The sequence below is a fragment of the Hemitrygon akajei genome, chromosome 30, assembly GCF_048418815.1.
Source record: "Hemitrygon akajei chromosome 30, sHemAka1.3, whole genome shotgun sequence".
Taxonomy (NCBI): Eukaryota; Metazoa; Chordata; class Chondrichthyes; order Myliobatiformes; family Dasyatidae; genus Hemitrygon; species Hemitrygon akajei.
Genome location: NC_133153.1, coordinates 25,051,604 through 25,073,942, shown reverse-complemented (window position 1 = coordinate 25,073,942; position 22,339 = coordinate 25,051,604). Strand labels below are relative to the sequence as shown.

At 39.0% G+C, this 22,339-nt stretch overlaps 2 protein-coding genes across 2 annotated transcripts in view; one reads left to right on the top strand and one right to left on the bottom strand.

Annotated features, from left to right (window-relative positions):
* scg3 (secretogranin III) overlaps positions 1–8,929 on the top strand; it is a 33,017-nt gene extending 24,088 nt beyond the window's left edge. The window contains exons 11-12 of the mRNA XM_073033149.1: positions 5,962–6,045; positions 7,408–8,929. Of these exons, the coding sequence (XP_072889250.1) occupies positions 5,962–6,045; positions 7,408–7,526 (203 nt within the window). The 3' untranslated portion in view covers positions 7,527–8,929. The remainder of the gene's footprint in view (positions 1–5,961; positions 6,046–7,407) is intronic.
* A 4,101-nt stretch (positions 8,930–13,030) lies between these two features.
* lysmd2 (LysM, putative peptidoglycan-binding, domain containing 2) overlaps positions 13,031–22,339 on the bottom strand; it is a 55,829-nt gene continuing 46,520 nt past the window's right edge. The window contains exon 3 of the mRNA XM_073033150.1: positions 13,031–17,712. Coding sequence (XP_072889251.1) covers positions 17,649–17,712 — 64 coding nt within the window. The 3' untranslated portion in view covers positions 13,031–17,648. The remainder of the gene's footprint in view (positions 17,713–22,339) is intronic.

Sequence of the window (22,339 nt, the reverse complement as noted above, 5' to 3'; positions counted from 1 at the left end):
TGGTAGGGAGGTGGCTTGCACTGGGGTTGGAGGCCTGTCTGTGTTTGTGTATGTGTGGGTGTGCTGGGAAAGGGCTTGTTCCGTTGCATTTTTGTTCTTGCTGCAACTTGTGTTGTTCTGCTGAACGCTGTGGGCGTGCTAACGTTGGCTCCAGAATGTGTAACGACACTTGTGGGCTGCCCCCAGCGCAACCTCGCACGTGTTGGCTGTTAACGCAAACGACACATTTCACTGCATGTCTCGATGTAAGTGTGATAAATAAACCTGAATCTGATTCTGAATCGTATTGCACCTTCGAAGCAACGCCTTGAGTGTTGCACTTAACCAGAACACTATTGCCTTCCCTGGGAAATCAGAAGTTAAGCTAGTTCCGAAGCAGAGTAAGTGCTACTCAGGACAAAAGCAGAAGCAAAGCAGAGCACAGTCATAGTGTCGAGGAAGTCTGCAGATGTGGGAAATCTAAGCGACACACACAAAATGCTGGAGGAACTCAGCAGGCCAGGCAGCATCTATGGAAAAGAGTAAACAGTCAGTTTCAGGCCGAGATACTTCATCAGGTCCTGATAAAGGGTCTCAGCCCAAAATGTCAACTGTTTACTCTTTTCCATAGATGCCGCCTGGCCCGCTGAGTTCCTTCAGCGTTTTGTGTGTGTTGCACAGGCATAGTGTTTTATTTGTTTTCCTGAACAGAGTTCTAGGTGATGATATAAGTACTCTGTGATATAATGGACAGGCACCACCACCACCATCACCATCTTACTGTAGTGCTTGGAATGAGTGATCACGTTCTGATTATGACGTCCAGGTGGAAAGTAAAATTCAGTTGCGAATAGTAAACAGCTTTATTCTCACTGAGAATGCAAAGGTTTTTAAGAGTAGTAACTTACAAATCTTGTTTGTAACGTGAACAAGGTCACCACATAGACACTGAAGCCGATAGATACTGAAGCCAGTGGACACACAAGTGTTTTATTCAACAAAATGAGACACTCTCTGAGGAAGAGGCCTGTTTGACTCAATATTACATGATATTTTCTATGTTAAAGATCAAAGAAGGCAGCAGGACAATTCTACAGCTACAATGTATCTGCTGTACACTGTGTCCTTATAGTTTTCACACACCTCCTTCTTTGCACCCACACTCCAAACACCCAAAATTAACGTTAATCAGCATTGTCTGGTCTGCAGTCAACTCCAGTCTAGAGTTTCAGGAAACTATTGTCCAGGATTGTATTTTAAATTTAATCTACAATCCATGTTCAGGTCTAAAGATTGGTTGTAGTTAACATTTGCTATATATCTAACTTGAGAATACACCCTAACAACAAATACAAGTGAAATTTACTATTGCCTATCCTGTAGCATTTTTAGAAATAACAATAGTGAATTGGGAATCAGAATAGGGGATTGTTTGCCACATTCCCTATTCTGATTCTCATTTAGCTCTGTACATCTGAATCTGAAAACATGATAAAGAGAAAGAGTCCCATGAGTCCTATCAGTCTGTGACTCATCAAAAAATTCAACTGCATAAACAGTTTTCAGTGTATTACAGTCAAGTTATATAGGCATCCGTTAGCCTCGTGAGACCATGGATTTGCGCCTTGGAAGGTTTCCAGGGTGCAGGCCTGGGCAGGGTTGTATGGGAGACCGGCAGTTGCCCAAGCTGCAGGCCTTCCCCTCTCCATGCCACCGATGTTGTCCAAGGGAAGGGCACTAGGACCCAGGCAGCTTGGCACCGGTGTCGTCGCAGAGCAATGTGTTGTTAAATGCCTCGCTCAAGGACACAACACGCTGCCTCAGCTGAGGCTTGAATCAGTGACTTTCAAATCACTAGACCGATGCCTTATCCACTTGGCGACGCGCCAACACATTACACTGACGACACCGGTCTCCATGTTCTCATGAGACTAACAGATGCCTACAGGCAAGTGTAAAGCCAGTTTCAGCAATGGATATTAAAAAAAGAGCTGGAGTAACTTCACTGGATTGTAAATTATAGTGATAAAATTTGGAAACTACTTTTTCTCCATTAATGTTGATTCCACTCCTTATGTAACAGAATTCTCTTAAACAGGAAGTAAGCGAGGAAGGGTAAATATTCTGGAGGAATGGTTAATTGCTTGAGACCAAATGGTTAAATGAATGATACAGTTCGCAATGGGGCAGGTTGTAAATCAGCTGGCGAAGGAACTGGTGTGTTGGGTCACAGCTTCAGCATGGTTGTGATGATATCCTTAAAAAACATCGTGTGGTTGGTTTGCTCAATGGTGTCGGATGGCAGAATCTCCAAGAGTTCAGATTCAGATTTATTTATTTATACATTGAAACATGCAGTGAAAATGTGTCAATTGGATTATCAACCAATACCACCTATGGATGTGCTGGGGGCAGCGTGCAAGAGTCACCCCAAGAATTAAGATGCACTTGTATAGTAATTACTTACTAAACAGAAGATCCAGATTAAGTAACTACTATACAAGTGCATCTTAATTCTTTGTGAAGTTTGTGAATGAAGCCATTAGTAACTCCACTACGGAGTTTGAACAGACCCATGTGATTGAGAACTTGAAAGAGTTGATGGCATAAGCTAAAAGAAATTATCATACCTACTTTGAGCCCACATGAAAGGTCTTGACCCGAAACATCAATTGTTCATTTGCCTTTACAAATGCTGACTGACCTGCTGACTTCCTCTATTTTCCGGCACATACAGTCTCCAATGTGCCATTGTTTTTGACTCACAGAAGGCAGTTCATTTGATTGGAATGAGCAGAGAATCGATATAACTGTTGTGATTTAATTGTGAGGCATAGATGAAAAAAAAGATGACTGTTCAATGCTTTTTAACCTCTGCATTCATTATGTATATCAGAAGGCTGAAATAAAATCAAAAATTGCTTTTAGCACACAGGCCAGTCGGCATGTGAATTACTGTAAGGGAGTCTCTCCGCCCAAAGCCAACTTAGTCGTTTTGTAAGTATTGTCATAGACACACGGCATAGAAACAGGCCCTTCTAAATGTTTATAACTAAAATGTATTTCTAGCACTTTTTCCATTTAATGTCATTATAATCTGTCACAAACTTGTTCTCTAGAAGCTCATTTGACCTTTAATCGATGCAATTCTGTAATAATTCATTATTCAAGACAGTCCTTATATTTGTTTTCCAGCACATGCAGTAAATACAGATGCCCATTGCACACATTCTGTAATGAGGACATTCACTTCTAAAAGCAACATTTCTTGAGCAATAATAATTCCCTGAGCATTCATCACTATAAATAGGAGTGAACTTTCTCTGGACAATTGTATGAGACTGGATTTTTTGTAGTGGTCATTATTACACGAACTGGAGAACAAAGTGTCTTTTTTTTTGGGTCTTGCTTGGCATGCTGCTTCTGGCTGACCGAAGCAATCCCTGTTAGATGCACTCCATCCAACACCCTGAGGTGCTTACCATCTGCTTTTAGGACAGAAGCAGTTCTACTGCGGCAGCTAGAAGGTCACAACGGCTGTTTAAGAAAATATGCACAGATTTTAAATTCTCATCAGAGACACCACTGCCACTAATGCAAGAAGTTGGAATTGACAATTGTAAATTCTCGCATTATTAAAAGGTAGAGTTGCGTTGCTACATCGTTCACGAACTGTTTCATTATGTACCTGAAATCTATTAAAACATTGATATTTGTACATATTTACTCTCACATCAAAACAGAAAATATGGGAAATACCTAGTATATCAAACAGCAGTTGAAAGAAAAAAAATACAATTTTTGATAAATAAGATTATTTATCCCTCAATTCTATTCTATCAAGACTGCCAATAATAACTGGGTTGGCATGGACGATTTGGGCTAGATGGCATAATTCTATGACTCCAACAAACCTGCATTTGAATAGCACCTAGTGCATCCAAGGTATAATAAGGCATTACATCATTTTTCATATGTTTGTCATGGAAGCAAATGCACCAGTCGTTTTGATCACAGGGTCCTGTGAACAGCGAGCAAGATTATCTGTTAAATTATATCAGTCATATAGATCAAAGTATATATGACACTCTTGCACTTATTCAAATACTTCTGTATGGTTTTTTTCATCTACCTGGATCGGTAAATGGGCATCAACTGATTGCCTAATCTAAAAGCATCTTAAAAATACTAAAATATCTAATTTCTGCTTTCAATCTGCATTGTCTTAAATCTGCTAATGTACAGGTTCTAAAATGGATCTTGAATCCCCAACCTTCAGAAATGTGGTAACTGTGTTACCATTGACTTAAACAAACAAATAAAATCTGGTAACCTTGTACTATTCGAATAATGATGACTGGAGTTGTCTATCATCTAGAAACTGACTAAAGTTGTATTGGGATCAAACATAAACCCATATAAAAGTAATTGAAATTATTAAAATGTAAAAACTGCATAATATCAATAGAACTGATTGTTTTTCTTGCATTGACCATAAGATATAGGATCAGAGTTAGGCCATTTGGCCCATCGAGTCTGCTCCGCCATTTCAACATGGCTGATCCATTTTCTCTCTCAGCCCCAATCCTGCCTTCTCCCCATGTCTCTTCATGCTAAACTATTAAAGAATCTATCAACTTCTGCCTTAAATGTACCCAATAACCTGGCCTCCACAGCCACCTGTGGCAACAAATTCCACAGATTCACCACTCTTTGGCTAAAGAAATTCCTCCTCATTGCCGTCCTAAAAGGACACCCCTCAATTTTGAGGCTGAGTCCTCTGGTCTTAGACTCCCTCACCATCAGAAGCATCCTCTCCACATCCACTCTACTGAGGCCTTTCAAAATTCAATAGGCATCAATAACATCTCATCCTTCTGAATTCCAATGAGTGCAGGCTCAGAGTAATCAAATGCTTCTCATATGATAAGCCTTTCATTAGCTTATGAACCTTCTGGAGCATCAGATCATATTTAATAATCAAATGTTTATTCATAAACGAAGATCCTAATCAAAGCACCATCAGGAGCAAAGGGATAGCACTGTTGAATAATGAAATGTACAATAAAGAATTCTGTGTACCTCTGCAGGGTCTGAGGTACATAGCTCACAGAATAAAATATTTTACAAAACAAACACGTACAGAAGGAAGACTTTGTTTACATAGGTTGGATTTGTTTTGAATCTAACATAGATTTGACGCACAGGGTCTGTTCCTTTATCATTAGAAATGCACGAAGGGCAGGGAGCCAGCAGATGAACTACTCAGGTTAGTGCCTGTACCAACATAAGTGGCCATTTATAATGCATACCGCCGGGGGGATGACGCCAGACTAGGGCTGAACTGGTGTTTGCAATTTTCTGTTCGCTACCCAGTTTATCGGCAACATCTCCTAAAACTGTTAATTATTTATAGTTTCAGGTAACACATTATCATTTCAATTATTCCCTCTGGAAGTGCCATGGTGATGTGTTTGCAAGCTGCTCCCAATGTTTGAGAGTATTTCTGAAAAGCTGTATCAAAGAAAGCTGTGCAGTAATGTTGAAAACACTGAAATGAATGTTGCTATACCCACTTCTATTTTACTACTCCAGCCTCGTCGCTCGGGGCAGTAACCTAAGCAGAGCAGATTGGTGGTGGATTAGAAGCAGAGGTACACTCAATGGATATTTTATGAGGTACAGGAATGTACCTAATAAGGAGTGGAACCCAGCAGGCGCTGTAACCCCTCTGTATGCATTGAGTTGCTGCCGCATGATTGGCTGATTAGATATTTGCATTAACGAGGTGTACCTAATAAAGTGGCCACTGAGAGCCGAGTGGCCACTCCGTCACTGACATTATTTGCGCGTGATGATGTAATATTTGTTTCATCTGACTTGAGTCAAATGATTTACGAGTACAAACATTTAATGCAGGTTCCTGTCCGTTTAAACACCAGTAATGGCAAATGCTCATGAAGCTTCCCTTTTGATCAACAGGTTTTGACAAAACAGAGTCTTACCTTTCAGCGATCAGAAAGAACATTGAGTGGCTGAAGAAACACAAGCAGGAGAATGGGGAAGGTAAATTTAAAAGTATTTGGATCAACATTTGCATTCAGCAGAGGAAGGAATAAACTTTAAACTTCTGTTTAAAAACAAATTGCAGAACAATGAAATGTTTAATTATACCATATAGAGTAAGTTGCCTAAAGTAGAAGTGCAGTAATATTTTAAGTCTATTCATCAAACATTAACATTTCTCTCAAAGGAGCTATCTAAGTATTTTCAGTATTTTATGGTTGATTTCATATTTCCACGCCTGCAAAATTTTACATTTGGCAATGAGATGATGTGGTTAAGGGCAACATTGCAAATCAAATTACTTTTGAAGATCCCTTCATGAGAAGAACTCTGTTATTTAGTTTAAGTTATGGATATACTGAATCACAACCCCTTTTATACATTGCATGCTGCACCTCATTAGTTAATTGGCAATTCTTAATGAACTCTGAACCATCAAAGCACCATGCTTACCTCTGGGCACTACTGTTGTATTGCCTCCATTAAACTTCATACTCATTAATGAATCAAGCCATACAACAAGAGAAATCCAAAGAAATACACTCTCTTCCTCCCCTCTAAGAAATTTGTAACCATATTCCCAATGTCTTCTTTGTATTGCTTCCCTTAAAAATGTTATATTGTTATTTTCTGACTGCAGGAGGCTCCTAAACCAATGTTTTAAACAATCAGTTCAGACATTTCATTCTGTTTATATCCCTGCCAAAATATCAACAGTACAGCTATTAAAACAAGCATTTACTAATTGGCAGTGCTTAAACGCAACTGCTATGAATATGGTCGACTTTACCCTCTCAGTGGTTAGATGTAGGTGTTACTGCTCAGTAAACATGGGTCCTAACTTCGTTTCCTCAGCACCGCTCTTCCTTCATCTCAGGCATTGAGTGAGCTCAGTATTTATAAGATACTCTGTGGCCACTGTATTAGGTCTGTCCTGCACCTAATAAAGTGGCCACTGAGTGTATGCTCGTGATCTTCTGCTGATCCACTTCGAGGTCAATGTGTTATGCATTCAGAGGTGCTCTTCTCCATACCACTGTTGTGGTGTGTGATTATTTGAGTGACTGTCATTGTCCTGTCAGTTTGAAGCAGTCTGAGACTCTGGTACATGAAAATCCCAGAAGATCAGCGGTTTCTGAGATACTCACACCACCCTGTTCAGGCATCAACAATCATTCCAGAGTCAAAGTCACCTAGATCCCATTTCTTCCCCATTCTGATGCTTGGTCTGAATAGCAGCTGAACATCTTAACCACGTCAGCGTGCTTTTATGCATTGAGTTGTGGCCACAAATGGCTGATTGGATAATTATATTAATGAACAGATGTACATTGTGTGTATGTTCTCTATACTTTACTACAGGGTATGACCTTCAGAAGCTACGTGACATCATTGATCGGCAAGTTGACAACTATGTACAGAAAGGAATACTGGAGGAAGGAGAAGGAGATGTTATCAAAAGGATTTATAATAGCCTGTGAAATCCTCCAGTGCAAAGGGGAAGCGATCTTTTACCTTCAGTGATGGCCAACATTATAAGTTCACTCAAATATAGTTTGTATTAGATTCTTTAATAAGCTTTATTTTTTCCTTGGCTATTCTGTAGTGGCAAGCAGATTCCAAACTGGAAACGGGGACAAACTGGGCTGAAAGAAATAGCAGACAAGGTAGGGGTGGGAGTTGATCCCACATTCCTTGTGAAAATCACAAATAAGAGAGAAACTGCAGAAGCTGGAAATCCAAGCAACACGCACAAAATGCTGGAGGGACTCAGCAGGCCAGGCAACATCTGAAAAGAGTTGACAGTCGACTGGAGGAAAAAAGATTCTAAGTCAGTTTCAGAGAACCTGATCTTCAAATGGCTCATCTTTTTTTTCCCAGCCCTGATGAAGGGTTTCGGCCCAAAACATCCACTGTTTACTCTTTTCCATAGATGCTGCCTGGCCTGCTGAGTTCCTCTAGCATTTTGAGTGCGTTCCTTGTGGAGATGCCATGCTGTCTAGCAGAGAAAAGGCAAATGACCCTCCTTCAGTGTTGCCCTTAGCTGAAAGCACAGTTTTACAGCTTCACCACAGCCAATCTAGTTTCCCCTGCTTCTGAAAAGAAACTGCTAGGGCTACTGCATGTGGTAAAGCTTTCAGATCCTAGTATCCATCTTTAAAATGAGTTATTATACCCACCAATTGTAAAGTCCATCATCTCTGGTGCACCTGACTGCTTGCTCCCTGTAAGGTTTGTCACATAAATGCAAGGCCTGCACTCACAGCAAATGATCTGTATACTTTGCTTTTCTTTTCTAATTAAAATTAATCTCTGAGCTCTATGTCCCCTCTTGCAGTGAAAATTCCCCGATGCATTTTCAAATTCGACCTTGACGTCTTCTCTTTTGCAGGAGCTGTGGTAAATTAATAAAGGATTGGAAGAGTTTCCTAAAAGTTTGTTTGGATGTAAATGGCTTGAATTGGTGTTTTTCCCCCATGTAAATCGACTTGTATCAGAGAATTTGATTGGTATTTTTAAATTTCAAAACGAACACTGACTTTTCCTGCCCAGAGTGGTTTCTGTAAAAATTACAAAGGTCATTCAAATGGAAAACACCTCACCTCATTCTGATTTTCCAAGCTGATTCTTAAAGTATTGTGTTTGCATTACAAAATGACATTTACTGTATTGTGACTTCAGAGAATGGGGTGGGGAAAGTGTGATAAATTCACTCAGCTGAATGTATTACATATGGAATCTTGGATCCTTTGTAAATGATTCCTAATCGTAGTTGTCAGTAAATACAAGAAGTATTTGCTTCAGTGTAAATATATGTTTAATTTTCAAACTTGTGTAAAAAAAAGGCAACAATTAAATGGTTGAGTTTTCTTTACAAACTTAATCTGTCCTGGAACAAGTGAAACTGATTGTCTCCACCATTCCATAAATCTAGAAAAAAAGGCTATTCTGAATCGGTAATACAGCAGATAGATTTTCATAATTGTCACTAATTTCACAATTACTTAACGATACAAAAATGTTAATGGTAGCAATTCTTCAGAGAATGTTGGATAAAGACAAACTTATCTTGGTCCAGGTTCCTGCTTTTTGAAGATTTAAAGGCTGGAGGTTATATGAAATGAGTCTAATAAACATCAATCCAATGCTAAATTAACATAAATTCATGTAGTAAAAGTCAAGTCAAAATGACAGATGTATTCTGTGGTTATGGGATGATGTTGGGAAATAGATGATATATCTAAAAACATGCCTTGAGTTTCTGCCATTAATTCACTGCTTGGAAGAGGGAAGTTTCTTTGCAATGAATTGTATTATACCAGTGTCTTATAATTTAGTGCCAGTCTCCACCTGTAAGACATTCGTGATTTTGAAAAGTAATGCTCTTCACTTTCTCAAGATGTTAAATAGAATTTGAGAGCAAACTGAATACATTCTCAACATCATGCTTTCTTCGCGAAAAATTGAAAACAGAATCATGTATACAACTATTAGTTGATGCATATTTGGCAATTTAAAACTTAGGATGTTAGTTTCAGTGTGCAATAATTGTGAAATGGAAATTTGAAAAACTTTATTACTCAAGCTGTAAATAATATAGTATTTCAAATCACAATGCATTAACTTAGGAATGGTGACTTCAGACTAGAACATGAAGTATTATTTCTCCCATGATATAATTGATGGCTTACAATGGAGAGAGCAATGATTTGTTGGAAAAAGTATTAGATATTGTTCATATTCTGATTTGAAATTCCAACATCAGCAGCTTTTTCCCCCACAACAGAAAGACAAAAAAAACCTCAAGCACAAATAGAAATTTTCTAAGAAACATTTGGTTACTATCTTGATTTAAGAAGGAAACATGGGAAGAAACAATTACTACCGTTGATTGAACATCATTGGTGTAGTGAATTGCCACATGGAATTTCAGAAAATTGTTATGAAACTGAATTTTATACCAAACAATGAAATATTAGGACATATTAGAAAATTATTTGAGAGCATGTCAAAGAAGGAAAGAGGGATGGAATTATTTGAGGGTTTTCCAGAACTTTGTGACTTAACAGCTAAAAGTACAGCCAACACCAATAGTGAAACAGCTAAAATTAGGGATACACAAGAGATTAGAAGTGGAGGTACAAAGATCCTGGCAAATTGAATGAGGGGAACACTTGGGAATGAAATGGGCATGGAGGGATCTGGAACCAAAAATAAGTTTTAATATTGACAGGATGTCAGATGGGTCAACAAGCCAAGGGATGATGGATGAACAGGACTTAGTGTTAAAGTACAAACAGCAGAGTTTTGAAGGAGCTCAAAGTGTAGAATATGGAACATTGTTTTTCTGGAAATCAGTGACACAGCTAAAAGCTTTACAGTGAGCTGAAACGTAGACAATTGGGCAACATTAAGAGGAAGCTGCCAGACTCATTGATGGAGTGGATGCAATCAGAAGCTTATTTAATTTCCAAGTGAAGGACCAATTCTATAAATGGTCTGGTTCAACCTCAGACAGTTGTGAAGGAAAAGGATGGAGCTAGTGGTAAGGGAGAACAGTTTGTGGCAGGAGGGGAAATGGTTTGTCTTCTCAAGATCTATTTCTGCATGTTCATCGGGAAAACTGAGATGAACAGGGAACATTGGAAAAACTGACAGTGCAAGAGATGCAAGGTTCAAGGTAAATTTATCAAAGTACAAATATACCACCATATATAACCCTAAGATCCATTTTCTTGCTGGCATACACAGCAAATTCAAGAAACACTGTAGAATCAATGAAATATGAAAAGGTGATGGTAGAGTTGGGTAATCTCAGTGTATGTGTGTGCGCCCTTAACTCCTGGTAGAGTTGTCGGGGCGCCGTCATGACAAGCTTCTTGCACCAAACTTCTTTTGGCGATTGCTCATCATCTTGGGCATCTGAAACCTGGTGGAGCCCATCCCTCTCCAAAGAGCTTTGTGATGTTGAGAATGGGGAGGGAACATCAAAGTGAAAATTAGCCAAAGATCAAGGACAGGTCCTGAGGAAACGTTACCTAGTGGGGAGAGACAGAATAGATAAAAATGTAGTTGACCTAAATAGAGGAGAAATGCTGAAGGGAAATGGTTATCAAAGGCTGCAGACAGTTTGTCAATAAGGACAGATAGATTACCTTGTCATTTTTTTTACGTTGCTATACTTAAAGTCATTGTATTCAGGTTTCTTTTTGGACAGTGACTTAGACGATAATCATTTGCCAAAGAGTCTACATTAGCTCTTATAAATCCCACTTTCCCAGTTATTTCCCTGCGTCCTATTCTATCTCACACGACCATCAATTTTATTTTGTTTCTAATGCCCACTTACAGTAGAGGCAATTTACAACAGCCAAGTAACCTATCAACCACACTTCTGTGGCAAATGGGAGGAAATCAGACCACCAAAGGGAACGCCATGCAATAACAAAGAGAGAACGCGCTGAGTGCATACAGACAGCACTGGAGATCGGGATGGTACTTAGGACATTGTGTTGCGAGGAAGCAGCTCTACTTGCTGCACCACTGTGCCAACTAATAACCTCAGTGTTATATGGAGGGTTGGTATTGCTCGGTTTGGGTAAATCAAACAGTTCGCAGCTGAACTGGTTTGCTACATTGCTTTCTCAAGGTCAGATTCTCAAGTAAAGACAGGACCATTCCTGGCATTAGACCTACAGCAAAGCTGTCAGTTCTTGAAAGCAGGGTATGCACGTTCAGTTACATTATTGTTCAGCCTCTACCCAACTGATTTCTATCATGGACAATTACTTCTAAATTTGGATTCATCATGGTCCCTTCTAAATTGAGAACTTAATTCTGACCCATCAACATTCTAACAAATTAAAATTACACGCATTGAGATCTCCAAGGGTGTACAGGATCTTCTTGTGTATCTTTGATATTGACACAATACGAAGCCTCGCCATTCACAGCCACAATGAAGATGTTTGGGCCAGACCCACTGATCACCTGATGCGCCTGTGATGTTCTGCAAGTAAGTTTTCCATTGCTATCATACATGTACTTGTTTGTATGATAATAAACTCCAATTTGAAAATATCTGAAACTGTTGAATTTAATCAGCTATTCCAGTCTTCTATCTCATTTCGAGCACTAAGCTAAGATTTTTCTGCTCTCCTCGTTTCTGGTCTTTCAGATTTCACTTCCTTCTCTTAATTCCACTTTCTCCTTTTGTTATTCACCATGCTCTACCACCCTGTTACAGTAGCACCACCACCACTTATGCCTTTCAATCTGTGAGTCACCCCATTTGTCAATTACCTTCCCTTTCGATCTCTTCAGTGACACCTTACTTACCACCAAACCTTCTCTGCAACTTGTTTTATTTCTTAACTTTTCCCGGTTTTGATGGAAAGCAATTGAGCTGAAATGGCTCGTTTCTCCTTTTTTTGCCATAGATTTGCCACACTGAGCATGTGCAATCTTTTTTAATATTTCAAATTTCCAACAGTTGAAGTATTTTGCTTTTGTTTAAACCTGGTGACTATACTGCTGTGAGCAACTGAGATTGATTTTTTTCCACACAAGTTGCTATACAACAGTCCTACGTTAACTGCTTTTTTCTTAATAAGTTATCTTAGTTCTATTTGGAAAAGCTGTTGCAGTTTGTATGAGAAGTTTTGTTCATTTACAATAGATAATTCTTTGAGTAAATTGGCATCTAGCTTGCAGTTGTTTGCTGAGAGTTCAGTGAAAGAACTCGCCCCGCCGACAGTGTATGATTGACAATGCTGTCAGGCAGAAACCTTGCGTGCAATATGGCTATTGGAATCCCATCAAAAAGAGAATTGCTCACAGGTGTGCTTCACATTTCTTAAAAATTAAATACACATTTTTGCAATCATACAGGTTGAATGTTTTTGTTTTTGCAGATACACATTATACATAAAGACTGAATAAACAGCAAATAAGAAAGTAAGAATAAATACAAGAAACACATAAATTCAGGTTGAAATTGTAACAAAAACTATTTATTGCAGATTTTCAAATGAAATAATAACCAGAGGAACAAGTCCTCATTATCAATACATCAGTTAAAAAAATATCTAAGGCCACAACATACACACCCACACAAACAATTCATGCATTAAATGTTTACTGCATTAGTTATCCCATTTGGGTCTTCAACATGAAGCTGCAGACCATTGATGTACGGTATCACCATCTGTAGCAATATTCTTTCTAACAGTATTTACCCAATATTGGTCCTGAAGCAAAATAATCTAATGTAGGAATGTCAATAGAAAGCAAAATATATATATTTTAATCTAATTTTAAAACTACAGCATTTTCACACAACTCACAGGCAGAAGCAGATTTGTCCACCCTCTCCGAAGTACATAGGCGGGATAACTATTACAGTACTCAGTGCTGTTTTGCAACAATGAATTTGAAATGCACATTTTATCAGTTCCATCCACTTCCACTCCAGTCTATGTGATTTTTTTTTGTGAAAATCAAAACCAAATCTGAAGACTATAGGTGAACAAATGCACATAAAATATTACTATCAGAAGTGATCCAAACCATGCCAAGTAATCCAAACAGTAACAATGGGGAAAACTTACAATGCAAGTTCTAGATAGATCAAAATTAAGGACAATAAAAATTAAGTAGTTTCTATAATGATCTGTCAGCTTGTAATTTCAGCCTAACAACTGGGTGGAAAGTCAGAAATCTCTATCTGATTACTATTTGGCCATCTAACAATGGTAGAAAAGAGGAAGAAGTGAATAACTATGTCAACTAAGCGGTCCTACTTGAAGGACATTTTCATCTGTGCTAAATATTTGTTAAAAAGCGCTCATAACCATCCTGCATTCTTTAATGAAAAGTGATTTGCTTTTTTATCAACAAGCTCCTCAGCCAGAGTTTAGTCAACAGGAATTGATATTTTAGTTAAAAGCCACAGAAACACATTATTAGATTGATTAAAATAATACTGATGAGAAACAATTGTGAACAGCAAGAGTTGCTGCCCAGCACTTGATTGACCATAAATGTTCTTTATTCTTCCTCTGAGATTTAGACCATATATTTCAAACTTGATTTGAATAACTTTTCCATTTTTTTAAATTTAAAAAATGAAAAGATTCACACCACTTGAAAATACATAGCCCGAAAGAAGGATTTTGACATATATTTATATGAAAATAATAGAAAACTACTTAACAGCAATAAAAAGAGTTGAAATGAAATACATTAATCTGGAAGAAAAGTCAATGTTCACCTGAAAAATTATCTTATATTCAATATATGCTTAACATACTTTGCTGTTTTTGATAAATGGCCCATCTGAAATAATAAAATAATACCTTGCTTCTTCAGATGACAATGTAGGTGTGTATTTCTAGTATTATATAATCTGATATCTAGCAATTATGGATTATTTCAGTTATCCTGATGGCTACTAATTCACTTTATATCTATTCGTTATATTTAATGTTGCTTAAAAACGCAAATGCCTTCGCGTTATAAAGCTATTAGATGGATATGGTTCAGTTAACCATTTGCAAGGTAAAATAAAGTGAGCTTCCGTGCTTAAAGCTCATACAACATTTGTAATCTTTCTATGTTAATACCTGAAATGTTATCAAAACATCAATACATTCATGTATGGAGAAAAACAGGATGAATTGTCAGTAGTTCTTTCAATATGCTAATGTTCGCCTGAATGAATGCATTTAAGATAGCTCTTTGTTCCTACTGAGTAATAAAGACTCCCTCTACAGACTCAGCAGCAGCCAAAAGCCTCAAGGGATGAACATAGCAAATACCTCCACCATTCACAGACAAATCATTCAAAACAGACAGATATGAAGATATCTTAGAAAATGTATGCTTGGAGATTAATGACAAGCACTTAGCCTGTTTGCAGAATGCTCATCTTTAAACTAGTTTCATTGTGCTCCTTTGAGCAGCTGTTACCAAGATGAAGATCTAAGAGCACTATGTTTCTCCATTTTCTTGCAACATTTTGAGGCACAGTACTCATTTTGCAAGATGTCGTGGTACTAGATTTTAGTAAATGCTGTAACAATGCATTTGGTTGTTTGAAGATAGATCAAATCCTGAGAAGCAATATTTCTTTTTGTTTGAAATGACATTTTCTTATGAAATTATGAGGTTTGCCTGGGATAGGAAGGTTGGGGCAAACCCATGATTTGGAAAATCTGTCAATGATTGCTTTCATAGTTCTTATGTTACGATTCATTATTTTGGTGCAGGTCTATCAGGGATCCTATTCCAACATGAAAGACCACTTTCCAAAGCAAAGTACCTACAACATCCCCGATACACACTGTGGATCTTCTTCCATTGTCTCCATCATCGGTCCATTGATAACAATTCATGCCAGCTTTTACGAAGTTCCATGGTGGGGAATTTGCATTGCCTTAAAGAATAGCTTACAGCAGCTGATTGTTCAGCATGAAATTTAATACTAACCATTAACCCATCTACCTGAGTAACCAGTGCTTTAACATAATTGATGCTGCTCTATCAATATAGATTTAAATCAATTCTTTATAAATCTGGTATACTTCTTTCATTTGGTTCATTGTTCATAGGTTCTGTGTTCAACCAATACTCACAGAAGGGTGCTCCCCATTGCAAGTACATTCACAGTACAGATTCTGTGGTTCTATTCCAACAGTTCAGTTGTTGCCTCACTAATAAGAAGCATCCTCCTTGATGGTCCTGAGCAAATTACCCAGTAAACACAACACTAACCAACTGCACATGGGAGGTGAATAAGACAAATGGAAATTAGATCAATCAAAGAAAAATAAACAGGAATAAAATCTAATTTGATTGAGCTCTTAAATCTGCTAATAAAAAGGCCAAACTAGATGATTTATATAATTGTAAAGCCAAATAATCCCTCACAAATTTTCATTTAAAAAAATCTATCTGAATGGGCATTTGGCATAATGTTCTCCACGGAAAGAAAACACTCAACCTGTGGGGTGTAATTAGATACTGAGCAGATAGCTCGAATGACAGAGCCCATGTGAGCTTGAATTATTTAACAGATCTTTGCAACTTCATCAAAAGGTAAAAAAAATATCTTATTAGGCTTCTCAGTTCCAGTTTAGTAGGTGCACAATTAGTCTTATTTAAAAAGTAAAATACTTTCTCTCAGAAGAGTCTGAAGGAGCTGGCTAGCTAAAAATATCACATATGACTTGGTGTGTACTGACGGACTGCATTCCCCTATGTAATGCTTTAGCCAGCTTTGGCAATTTAAAAACCATAAAGATGGGAAGAAGGATAAAATCTCCTCTCATCTCCCTAATCTAAATGGAGAAAAGCTCCACAATTGAATCAGCAAATCACTTTTTAAAAGAAAGTAAATGTGCACGTCTAGAGACAGAAACCCACTCAGAGCACATGGTGTTCAGCCATTACAGAGTGGGAGGCCAGAGCTCAAGGGGAGAGCAGTGGTCAGCCGGCAACGGTTGAAACTCAGACTTAGAGAAGGGAGTGAGAGAAAAAGGCAGCCTTGCTCACTAGAATAGCGTAACGCTGGCGCTAACTGGCAACGAGCAGTGGTCATCTGTATCCAGTGGCTCAACATTACTTTTACATCAAGTTGCACAGACCCAACTAGCCAATTCAAGAGTCAGCCCCTTCTCCTCACTCCAACACTGAAGGCAACTTGGTTCTGAAGTTTGGAGAATCTGCCTGTGCACTGCCCATGTATTAAATAAAACGGCTGCATGTGAGAACACCTGCCGTTGTTCCCTTTAAAAGCAAGTGGTTAAATTTGACTTAAGTTTAGTTTTCATACCCGCACATTTGAGTTTAACTTTATAAAAGTGAGATGATTCCAATTCTTTTTTAAAAAGAAAAGTTTGCAACTAATTCACTATCTTAATCACTGAAAGTATTCTTATTATTTTTGGTTTCAATTTGAAGATTTCAAACAAATATGTTCTTCAACCCACTCTACTAAAGTCTACTACCAATCTCATCAGTAATCAAACAGAACTGCCAAATAATGATCTAAAGTGAGATCTTACAATCTAATTTTGCAAAAGGAAGTTATAAGGTCCAATAACTGGTTCATATTTCATTATTTCGACTGAACTTAATTATGTTTACCTCTGCCCCAGATCCATATATGTGCCAGACGGTAGGAAAAAGCACAGCAGCCCACACATGCAAGATTGACAGTGAGATTACAGGTTTGAAATCAGGTAGTTTACACCAAATTTCAGGCCAAAAAGACAAGCATTTCCTGTGAACTAGGAATGCAACAAATAAGCACGCACTGCAAATCAGCAGAAAACTTGCTGTGGTATTACAAAACAGCGAGTCGAGATGGCATAAGGGAACAAACGTAGTAGCAGCTCACACTTCACACCAAAGATGCACAAGGTACTATGCTGCCATTCGTTTCTCGTACTCGTGCCCCGGCACGCCAAAGTATACAATGAAACCGCTTAGATTTAAAGCAAAAACAGAACCCAGAATCGAAATGATGTCACTCAGTCTTATCCATTCATAACTGGAAAAACAATCTTTCGACATCCTGCAAGTGTGGATTCCATTACGATTTAATGAAGGCTCTGGTAGGAAGATGCTGCATAGGGGTTATCTTTGTGTCCGGGTTCACCAGCTCTGTGGGAAGTAAAGAATTTGATCATTGCTTTGCAGAGGTTAAGATTCTTTAAGCAGTATATGCACTTTTAAAAACAATACATTTTTAGAAGCAAAACTTTTAAAAGAAAGCATGTTAAAATGATTCATTCCTCATCATATACCCTTGTTAACCACTGGATATCTTGTTAAATGCAGACAAACACAAGGAGCCTGGTGGTATACAGCTCAAACTATACAATAAATGAATGACTAGATCCTTCAATTCTCACGTACATTGTTTGATGCAGGAATATCAGCCAGTTTATGAGTAAATTCCTGCATCTGGAATGCTCCCATGCAATCCCATCCACTATCTGACTAGGCATCTCCCCAAAAGAAGATGCACTCACATTGCATTTACTCAGCTGAACTGATGCATGAAAGCCTGCTGTTAATCTGCAAGATGTAATCGGTTGGGTCAAAGAAAAGTGATTCATACCATCAACCAAGGATTTAAGTCACGTGCCTTTCTATTTTTAGGGCAGCGTATTATAAGTAGAATGCACAGGGAAATGCGTGTTTTCCCTGCCCATCTCCCTGAGCTACAAATCGTGATGATGTCACATGGGAGCAAATAAGGAAAGGTGTACGTGTGTGTGTGCGTCTGTGCGCTGTACAAGCGGGGGATTTGGACACAAACAATAATGTACCAACATTTCCACAGTCAATTCTTATACTCGTAAGTTGGCAGGAACATGAAATAGAAGATCCTCCTTTCCATGAAAATATTCATGCAGTAATGAGGAATTACTCAAAATGGTTATCACACTTCAGAATTTTAATCTGCTGTAGATGATACTTACCCTTTTGGGTTGTGGTTTTAAAAGCAAGAAGGGAATGGAACACAAGACCGGGAAGGTGAAGTGTCAATGAAATTAAGGACAAAATGAAAAGACTTGAAAGGAAATGCTTTAAGCAGGCCTTTGAAGTAGGAAGTCTCAGTGTAGTTGCTTTTGGGAAAGAGTAGGGTAAAAAGGGAGGGATAAGAGTAGTCAGAGTGTGTTTCTAAAAACAGCAGCGTGAACACGGAGTGAGTTACCACTGTAGATAACTATCACTCAGATAAAACTTAATAAGCTTCTCTTTCAGCCCAGACGATGCATGTTCATTAAAACGAACTTTTCAATATCACGTCAATATGGTCACTCACCTTGATGTGTCACTGACACTGATACCATTGAATAAAGCTCTAGAAAATCCAAACTCTTCCTATAACTCCTATATAATTATAAAAGAGGAAATTACGACACATTTGGATGGCAGTAGAAGGATCAGTCCCGGTCAGCATGGATTTATGAAGGGAAAATCATGCTTGACTAACCTTCTGGAGTTTTTTGAGGATGTAACTATGAAAATGGACAAGGGAGAGCCAGTGTACCTGGACTTCCAGAAAGCTTTTGATAAAGTCCCACATAGGAGATTAGTGGGCAAAATCAGGGCACATGGTATTGGGGGCAGAGTACTGACATGGATTGAAAATTGGCTGGCTGACAGGAAACAAAGAGTAGTGATTAACGGGTCCCTTTCGGAATGGCAGGCTGTGACCAGTGGGGTACCGCAAGGTTCGGTGCTGGGACCGCAGCTGTTTACAATATACATTAATGATTTAGATGAAGGGATTAAAAGTAACATTAGCAAATTTGCTGATGACACAAAGCTGTGTGGCAGTGTGAAATGTCAGGAGGATGTTATGACAATGCAGGGTGACTTGGACAGGCTGGATGAGTGGGCAGATGCAGCTTAATGTGGATAAATGTGAGGTTATCCACTTTGGTGGCAAGAACAGGAAGGCAGATTACTATCTGAATGGTGTCAAGTTAGGAAAAGGGGAAGTACAACGAAATCTAGGTGTCTTTGTTCATCAGTCACTGAAAGTAAGCATGCAGGTACAGCAGGCAGTGAAGAAAGCTAATGGCATGTTGGCCTTCATAACATGAGGAGTTGAGTATAGGAGCAAAGAGATCCTTCTGCAGTTGTACAGGGCCCTGGTGAGACCCCACCTGGAGTATTATGTTCTGTTTTGGTCTCCAAATTTGAGGAAGGACATTCTTGCTATTGAGGGAGTGCAGTGTAGGTTCACAAGGTTGATTCCCGAGATGGCTGGACTGTCATATGTTGAAAGATTGGAGCGACTGAGCTTGTATACACTGGAATTTAGAAGGATGAGAGGGGATCTGATTGAAACATATAAGATTATTAAGGGATTGGACACGCTGGAGGCAGGAAGCATATGTTCCCGCTGATGGGTGAGTCCAGAACTAGAGGCCACAGTTTAAGAATAAGGGGTAGGCCATTTAGAACAGAGATGCGGAAAAGCTTTTTCACCCAGAGAGTGATGGATATGTGGAATGCTCTGCCCCAGAAGGCAGTGGAGGCCAAGTCTCTGGTCGCATTCAAGAGAGAGTTGGATAGAGCTCTTATAGATAGCGGGGTCAAGGGATATGGGGAGAGGGCAGGAACGGGGTACTGATTGTGTATGATCAGCCATGATCACAGTGAATGGTGGTGCTGGCTAGAAGGGCCGAATGGCCTACTCCTGCACCTACTGTCTATTGTCTATTACTCAGGTTCTGGAGACCCAGCAACATTCTTATAAATCTCCTTTGTAATCTTTCCAGTTTCATGTCATCCTTGGTAATGTTAGGGTAACCAAAACTGCACACAGTACTCCAAGTGCAACCTCACCAATTATCTTGTACAATTGCAACACAATGTCCCACCTCAACTGATGAAGGGCAGCTTGCCAAACACTTTTTGCACTACCCTGTCTGCCTGTGATGGTGCTTTCAAGGAAAGCCTCCCCCTGCACTAAGGCATCATTCACCTATTACCCCCATTCTTGTTACCAATACTCTTCTACCATAACACATTCTCTCTTGTTAAGCAGTATCCTGATTTTAAGCAACACATACAACATTCTGGAAGTCAGGCAGCATCTATAAAGGAGAGTAACAGTCGACATTTTGTGCGAGACCCTTCAGTAGTCATGTTTATTCCCCTCCATAGGTGCTGCCTTACCTGCTGACTTCCTCCAGCATTTCCTGTGTGTTGCTCAAGAATTTAAGCAGCTGCAGAATCTCTTGTGTTTACCTTGACTTTAAGTTTCTCATCCTAGTTTTCAATCTAATCACAAAAAAAAGGATGCTAGAGGATGGGGCCAGGATAACCACTAGGCTACCGGGATGGTTAGCACAACACGTTATAGTACAGGCGACCCAGGTTCAATTACTGTTGCTGCCTGTAAGGAGCTTATATATTCACAACTGTGACCGTGTGGGTTTCCTCTGGGTGCTAGGGTTTCCTCCCACAGTCCAAAGACAAACCAGATGGTAGGTTAATTGGACATTATAAATTGTTCTGTGATTAGGGGAATCGCTGGGCATTGTGGCTTGAGGGGCTGGAAAGGCCTGTTCCAAAAAAAGATAAATTCAATAAATAAATAAAAATAGACTGCAGAACAAACTCCAAAGATGAATGGCTATTGTTTATATTTTTTTGTTTGCAAGATCTGCTGCAGGATTGAAGGTTTTATCAGACAGATTCCTATGGGATTCTAGGAAACAGTGTATTTGTCAACACCAGATACAGTTAGCTACTTATTACATCTCCAACTATTCGTTCTCTGCACAAGGTGTGGGATTGGCCCAACAAACTCTCTCCTCCATGAAATGCAAGCTCTAATCCCAGTGTCCTCTGCAGATTCTTGACAAGATTAAAAATAAAACTTCTGGTAATCCAAAACCTGGAGCTCCGAAATAGAAGCAAAATGTATTGCAAACACCAGCTGAAATCAACGTGCTGGAAGTAGACAATGTTTTAGATCGACGGCCATTCACTACCTGTTTCAACAGACACTCCCTCACCTGCTGAATGTTTCTAGCATTTCCTGTTTTTATTTCAAAGACGGTTCTGGACTATTCATTTGACCTAGATCACCAATTAGATTCAGTTTTATTCTGACAAACAGGAACACACAGTGTATGTAAAAGTATTACGAATAAAAGCTTACATATATACAGTACTGTGCAAAAGTCCTAGGCACATTGATATAGCTCGGGTGCCTAAGACTTTTATATAGTACTGCATTTGTCAACATGGAGCACAGCGAGGAAATTTGTAACAAAGACATGATAAAATCTGCAGATGCTGGAAATCCAAGCAACACATAAATTTCAGGAGGAACTCAGCAGGCCAGGCAGTGCCTATGGAAAAGAGTAAACAGTTGACATTTAGAACAGAGTTCAGGAAAAACTTTTTCACCCAGAGAGTTGTGGCTCTATGGAATGCTCTGCCTCAGAAGGCAGTGGAGGCCATTTCTCTGGATGCTTTTGAGAAAGAGTTAGATAGAGCTCTTAAAGATAGTGAAGTCATGAGATACAGGGAGAAGGCAGGAATGGGGTACTGATTGTGGATGATCAGCCATGATTACATTGAATGGCTGTGCTGGCTCGAAGGGCTGAATGGCCTACTCCTGCACCTATTGTCTATTGTCTATTGACATTTCTGGCCGAGACTCTTCACTTGAAAAAAAAGATGATAAGTCAGAGCAAGAAGGTGAGGGAGGGGAAGAAGTATAAGGTAGTAGGTGATAGGTGAAACTGGGAGA